Source organism: Arachis ipaensis, chromosome B07, assembly GCF_000816755.2.
Source record: "Arachis ipaensis cultivar K30076 chromosome B07, Araip1.1, whole genome shotgun sequence".
NCBI lineage: Eukaryota > Viridiplantae > Streptophyta > Magnoliopsida > Fabales > Fabaceae > Arachis > Arachis ipaensis.
Genome location: NC_029791.2, coordinates 106610144 through 106617850, shown reverse-complemented (window position 1 = coordinate 106617850; position 7707 = coordinate 106610144). Strand labels below are relative to the sequence as shown.

Sequence of the window (7707 nt, the reverse complement as noted above, 5' to 3'; positions counted from 1 at the left end):
CTCAAAAAATATAATAAAATAAATTTTATTAGTAATTTTTTTAAAATAAGACAGATTTTATTTTTAACATATTGATATTTATAGATCTCGAAAAATGGCTAACAATACGAGAGATTCAGCTTAATTTAAAAAAGACTTCAATCTTGTTTAATTTTGAAAAAAGTTTAGGGGGCAACAACTTTGTTAAATTTTGACCAGCATGTAACCAGTAAAGAAAAATAAGTCATTAGATAAAATCTCACACCATTAAAACTAACTATCACTGATGGCTATTTGATGGCTACAAATCACAAAAATTGCTAACCCCTAGCATTCCTCTTGATTTAATTGATGCGTGTAACAGATATTTATATTCTGAAAATTAAAATCACACTTAAGTAGTGTATTCTAATCTTGAACATGACAGATTAAGTAAGAATTATATTAAGTGTATATTAAAATTAGTCACTAAAATTAATTATGAGTACAAAATATATGTCAAAATATAAACGGCTTTATATTATATATCTACTATAATGCTCTTTAGCTATTGGATAAGTGTGTGATGGAGCTCTCATGTACTAATTGTCCATTATTATAATATATATATCTATTATATTTCTGAGACTTGTTCTGTTTTATTTCCTTAACATACGGATCAAGGTTTCCAAGGGAAGAAATACTAGATAAAAATTTAATGTGAAAGGCTGGCAGGTAGTGGTAGGCATATGCAAGAGTTTGTTATGCACTTCATTGCAGAGTGGGGAAAAAACTTACTATCTCTCACAAATTTGTTTCCAATTTCTGTTTCCATGTATGTATGTAGTATCTTTCTTCTTGTGATATTTGCATAGTGCTTTGATTTGGACCCATTAATGGAGAAAAAAAGGGAGATTAATAAAAAATAAACACGTAGAGAGAATATATAAAGAAAGATTAGAATATGCGATAATAGTAGTTGGAAGGAATTAGGAGAACAACAAAATAATGCACCAATTATACTGTAGTATGAGGAAAGCTTAATAACGAGGTAGCTCTCTATTATGAATTATCCATTAGCATAGGAAAGGTTACAACAATAAAAAAGTTTGAGAATTTAGTATATATGGATTTGTTTACTACACCCAACATATTTTCTATTCTGTCTGGTCCCTTAAGGGAACCAATTTATAAGCTTCTATTATTCGCACCATACCAATACTCCACAAGAACAAGTCATAAAATAAGCATTGCATTGTAAATCATTTTGATTAGTGAGCCCCTCCGACCTTACAATACCTCAACTTCACCTACCAATATTTTAAAAATAATCTTATTTTAAATGAGAAAGTCTAGGGGGCAGCAATTTTTATGTTTTGTGGCTAACACTTAACCATCAAAAGAAAAGTGAGTGATCTTCGACCATTAAATATAATCTCACACCATTAAAAATACTATTGATAGCCAATTGATGGTTACAAAATACAAAAATTGCTACCCCCTAGCACTCCTCATTTTAAATACCAGTAAACTTGTAACATAATAGCAACACATATAGTACAACATAATATGAGTCTCGATTGAACCCGTTTTGATTTCAAGGCAGGAAGGAATTTCTTCAGACATTACATATAGCTGATGTGTGCTTTCTTGAATTACAAGTTTTGAATATCATGTTGGATTTTTTTTTTCTTAATTTTTGTTATTTTTATTTTTAATTACAGATGAAGCAAACCCTGGCTCCTGACTCATCCCAGTCGCATGTTTTAATGAGAATTATTGAAAAAAGTGATAGCTTCCCATTTTAATATAATGCTAAGTGTAGAAAAAGTGAAATTAAACTAATCCTAAAATGATGTAAACTAATTTAGAACTCAGAAGTATTATTTTTCTCCTCACTGTATTATTAATTTACAAAGCAGATGTGTTATTCCTCTTGTCTCAGTGTTGTAGTGATTAATCATTACTTTGTCTTGTCGCTTCCCTCTACTACTAACTAGTTGTCATGTAGTCATATATCCAAAATGGGGGCCCATTTCTATATTTCTTTTCTCCAAGTGGGCCGGAAGCCCATTTTTCAGTAGGTAGCAACACCAATATTTTTGGCAGATAATAAAAAAATAACAAAATTAATTTACTACAATTTAAATTTATTAATCAACGTTATATGACAAATTAGTTATTAATCAACTGGTTAGCAGATATTGTGAAAAATAAAAATTAAAATACCAAACCACAGGCAACTGCTCCATCAAATTTCAGTGTGTCCTATTTCTTATGTGCAACAGCCAACAAGTGATTCTCCTCCACCAACCTCACATAATTTATACTTTATTTTATTTTTTAATGAGGATTTTTTTGCTTTTTCATATATTATTACTATTTTTCTTCTCCCACTGTACTATGAACACTATAACAAGAAATCCATTTAGAAATTAGAAGTTGAGAAGAGCATCACTTGTTAGATTATTGTAGGCAGGTGAGGGAGCTATAAGGTCAACATCCTATCCTATAGAGTGACTACTCTGGAGAAATATAATATCCCAATTTGCAACAAATTTTTCATAAAACATACTATATTAGTGTTAATTAATTTGTCCCCACATATATATTTTTTATTTTTTTGCTATCAATTTAATCAAATATGCCGATTCTTGAATGATGCTTTACGTTTTTCGAGTATATATCCATTTGTTCATATGATTTATGTTGTCTGTTTTTCTAATATTGTTTACAATCTGTAGTTTTGTTTGAAATAAATTTCACGGTCACAAAACTGTTGAAGCCTTGAAGACATCGTGACGGAAAGAGACATGATGGAGAAATTTCAAAGAGCTTCGTTGAACGATTTAGCATATCTGAAGAAAAAAGATAGGTGGTCCAAGACCTGCATGCTGACGAGTAGCGACACAGTAATATATATGGGAATTGTATCTTTCTATTTTTCTATTTACGTTGTTGTGTTTAGTTAATCATTTCTGTCTAATTTTTTGACAACTATATGTATTTTTATAGTGAGTATATGAAAGCTGCACTGGATTATGTTATGTTAATCTTTTATCCATTTGACAAATATCTTGATTATTATAAAATAACATAACAAACAGATCAGATTATATTATGGGCTCTTTGGTGTTTATCAAAATTTTGCTTCAATTATCTAAAAGTAAAGATAAGGTAAGGTGAGATTCATCCTTTTATTTTTAAATTTTATAAATATAATTCAGATACTAAAAAATAAAAGACTTTATATTTGCTAAGAATTTAGGCTGAAGCAAAAGCGAAATAATAAAGGATTTTGTTAGGTAGACAATGAATAATGTGGCTTGTTATTTTTTATGTGGGAGAGAGAGAAGTGTATAACAAGAAGCTGTGAGCAGAAGTGTGTTTCACATTGGTATGGGATGTACAAATCGGATGCACCAATTTGTTTGTTTTATTTTTTTTTTCAAACAAACAATCACAAATCGGACGGTCCTATTTGTGAATTCGAAAATAAAAAAAATTTTAATGTTAAAATCGGACCGTCCGATTTTTATTTTAAAAAATAAAAAATGCAAAACGGACCCTCCGATTTGTAGTTTATTTTTTTCTCCAAACAAATTGGACCCTCCAATTTGTAATTTATTTTTCTCTTCAAACAAATCGGACCGTCCGATTTGAATAAAACACCATATAAAAAAAAACACCTAATCTTCCAATAATGATGTATTACACATATATTTAAACAATATAAAAAAAAATTAGCCGAATAATGTGAATGAGGAATGCTAGGGGTTAACAATTTTGGTGTTTTGTAACTATCAATTGGCCATTAATAGCGTTTTTAATGATGTGAGATTAAATGTAAGAGGAGTATTAGGGGAACAATGAAAATTTTGAACAACATGAACAACCACCAATCAAATGAAAATACACTACACTCTAATTTAATACTATTAATTAAATTTACTCTTTTAACCCTATTAATTCACATTATTTACACATTGTTCAAAAATCTTGTTAGTTACTTATACTTTTCCTAAATGTAATGATAAAAAATCACTCACTTTTGTTTTGATAGTTAAGTGCTGACCAACAAACACAAAAATTGCTACCCCATAAACTTTTTTTTTAATGTGAATAATGAACTCTAAAATTGACCCAATAAAGTAAAAACACACTACACTCTCAAATTACTCACCTAAATCTTAATATTAGGATAACCATCCAGTGAATTGAACATTCTATAAATTTATTGTTCACATTATTTAGTATTTTCATTGTCTACCTATACTTTTTCAATAATAAAATAACACAAGTAAAATTAATGTGGTTTAGCTTAGCAGTTATATCTACTTATAAAGGCGACAAATAATTGTGTTATTATGAAATACGAATTAGATATAAAATTGTGATAACTCTATCTAAACCAAAATCTCTAATTTATAAATTATTTTTAAAATAGCTCTTTTTACCCATTATAACACATTTATATTAGAAAAACTAATTCTAAGACTCCAAACTATCAAACCGATTTTGGTTTTGTTAATCGATTTTTAATTTTTTTACTGATTATAATTTATAAATTATTTTTAAAAACCGATTATTTAAAATTTGGTTACAATTTTTTAACCAATTAACTAACTTATGATTTTTGTAATCTCTTATATATTTTATTTTATTTTATTTTATTTTGATATAATGGCAGGCAATATTATTGCACTATAAACTATATAAACTCTGTTACGTTGGTTTCCATCAACTTACATTAGCATAGACCATGACTTTGCTAGACAATTACCCAACGGTTAATTTACAAAGAAAGCCTTAATTATTAATTATCATATATCATGTAATATATTATTACATAATTTTTGTTTAGTTTGAGTGCTGTTTCAGAGATGTCAAACGAACAGGACAGCCACTCTTGAGCTTTGAGAAAAGCGCCCATTTCTGAATACTTGAGTCTGAATCAATCACCTTCCACCTGAATTACATACATACATGCATGAAGCCAAACATTTCATAATTTCATTACTTCAATTAATCAAACACACATAATCAGATTAAAAGATATAAAATAGTCTCACACACTTGTAAGTGGTGATGAGACGGTGGAGGAACACCAGCATCATGGCTCTAGCCATGTTCTTCCCAAGGCACGTCCTTCCTCCCATCCCAAAAGCTAGGAAGCTGTATGGTTTAAACTCATCCTGTTTGAATTCAATCAAACACTTTGATTGTGATGTTTGAATCAAGGGGAAAATCAATCAAGTGCGTATAGATTATTACACTTACAGCAAATCTAGAAGGATTGAATACATGTGGATCATTGTATATAGTTGGATCAAAGTGTATGAATTTAGCATCAATATCAACGTTCCACCCTTTCTTGATTTTAAATCCTGTGCAAGTAACCATATGTTAGTTAATTAAGTAATTATATTATTAGATCGAGTTTAATTTTGATGCGCTAACACCGTAAATCATTTTATACTATCACGCAATTACATCCGTTCTTTTGGATGATTATTTTTTACAACGTAATTGGATGCACGTATAAAACTACTTTACACTGACAGTGCATTAAAATTAAATTCTTATTATATATCTATGAGAGGAGAATAAGAATTTAATTTTGATAATGTAAAGTAATTTTATACGTGCATTTTACTTTTTATATTGATTGCGTAAATGTTCATGTGAGAGAACGGATGTGATTGTAGGACAATGTAAAACACTTTATTAAAATTAAACTCAAGAAAATAATCACATAAAATATATGATATAATATAATGGAAGTAAAAACCTTGAATCTCACAATCTTGGAGTGCTACCCTGGGAAGCCACTGTACCACAGATGCCATCCTTAACGCTTCTGTCACAACCTTAGAAGCATATTGCATCTCATTGAGATCCTCTAATGTAAGATTATCCCTTCTTGTTCTGCCATTTTTCTCAATTTGTAGTTGCTCCTTCTGTTTAATCAATACCAAGAAAATTAAAACAACAGCAAATAGAAACATTAAATTATATCATTCACTGACCTTAAGCGTGTTAAGGACCTCTTGATTCTCGTCCACAAATTTGACCATCCATGTCATTGCATTAGCGATTGTGTCCTGTCCTGCAATCATCATAGTTAAGATGTTGTCTTTGATCTCTTCATCGTTTAATTTGTTATCATCATCTTCTTCTATAAGTTGTTGGAGAAAATCTACTTTCTCATTAGTTCTTCTTATTCCACTTCTTCTTTCACTAATCTCCTTCTCCAATATTTCCATAATTGTTTTCCGAGCCTGCAATTCCATTTCATTCAGTGGAGATCCATCGGGAAAGAAAGAAAGAAAGTATTACATATTTACCTGTAGGCCATTGGAGAATCTAGTCCATGGCAACCTCAAGGGTAATGCAAGCATTGCTTCACATAAATGAGCAATGCTCTTCTGCATGATCACTAGTTCATAGCCATTCTCCATGCTTATCAGCATTTTACACATTGCCTTACATGCTAGCTGCGTTATACACAGACATATATAAGAAACATCTGTCGTGAAACCACTTGTTCCAAAAGTTTAAATTGATAAGAGGAAGTAAATAGTAATACCTTGAATGCTTCATGTTGGATGAGAAGAACGGGTCCACAAGGCCAGGTACTCATGGCTTCAAGAACGAGGACATCGAACATTTGAACAAAGGAGGACAAAGCATCCGTTGAGAACAGAGTGAGGAGACGGCCACGAATGAGCTTGTGATGGTGGTGATCAGCACAGAGCAAGCTATGGTGTCCCAAAAGCTCTGATATAGATTTTATGTACCTCTTTGAGAATCTGCCTCCCTCGTTGTTTAGAATTGCTTTGGCTGAATCTGTGCTAGAAACAAAAACATGTGTTTCTCCGAACAAGTTGGTCTTGAAGCAACTGCCATGCCAGAGGTGGCGGAGTCGGACAAATTCATATACTCCTTTGGTGCTATTGATGGCAGCCATGAACTGCAGTGTCTCTCCCACAAATGGCAATCCTCCGTTACCCGGAGGGATCCCGTCACCGGTCTTCTTGTTTCTGCTCCAATGCCATGATAATAATAGCAGTAACAAGAAGAGAGCCGCACAACAGTAACAACTAGTGTATCCATTTTCAAGCTTTACCATTTGAGAGATCATTTTAATTTGGTTCATTTGTTCAACCAACATACATTTATAATAATATAATTAAGATTAGCGTGTATCCCCACACGCACTAACACCCATTCTCCAGGGTTGCTTCCACTTGGAATTTGAAGTGTCATGATTACTGGGCACATATTTCAAACTTAATGTGATGCAATGGTTAACCTTAGTGAGTCATGCTCATGAGTGATTATATTGACTCAGAAGCTTAGCCTACTAGAATCATCGCTAATCTGTATTTATTGGGTTCAAGGTATGTAACAGTGTTTTTGGATATTCTCTATTATTCTATTTCTAGTTGATAGCGATATGTTATTTGACGGTTCAAGTCGTTTGTTGGTGGGCGGATGGTTGATTTCTTGTTCATGGCAACAGTTCATTCCAAATCCGCTCACTCCACTCGTCACACCAATTGTATTGCAAGTAAATATCATCATTATTAGAGATCTATTATTTTTTATTTTTTGCGGACTCGTAGTGATGATTATACTAATAAAACAGAATCTTAGATGATCAACATTTTTAATAAAAAGAAAACAAAAGTATTATCTAAATATAAAAGATAGGTCACTAATATTGAAAACGAAAAATGTGAGAGT

At 31.2% G+C, this 7707-nt stretch overlaps 1 protein-coding gene across 1 annotated transcript; it reads right to left on the bottom strand.

Moving 5' to 3' along the window:
- Positions 4632-7165, bottom strand: LOC107608067 (abscisic acid 8'-hydroxylase 3). Its single transcript, XM_016309957.2, has 7 exons — positions 6548-7165; positions 6306-6455; positions 5988-6239; positions 5750-5918; positions 5239-5345; positions 5035-5153; positions 4632-4927 (listed from the first exon to the last, which is right to left on the bottom strand). Exons 1-7 carry the CDS (start codon positions 7130-7132, stop codon positions 4819-4821), a joined length of 1491 nt encoding a protein of 496 aa, XP_016165443.2. The 5' UTR covers positions 7133-7165; the 3' UTR covers positions 4632-4818.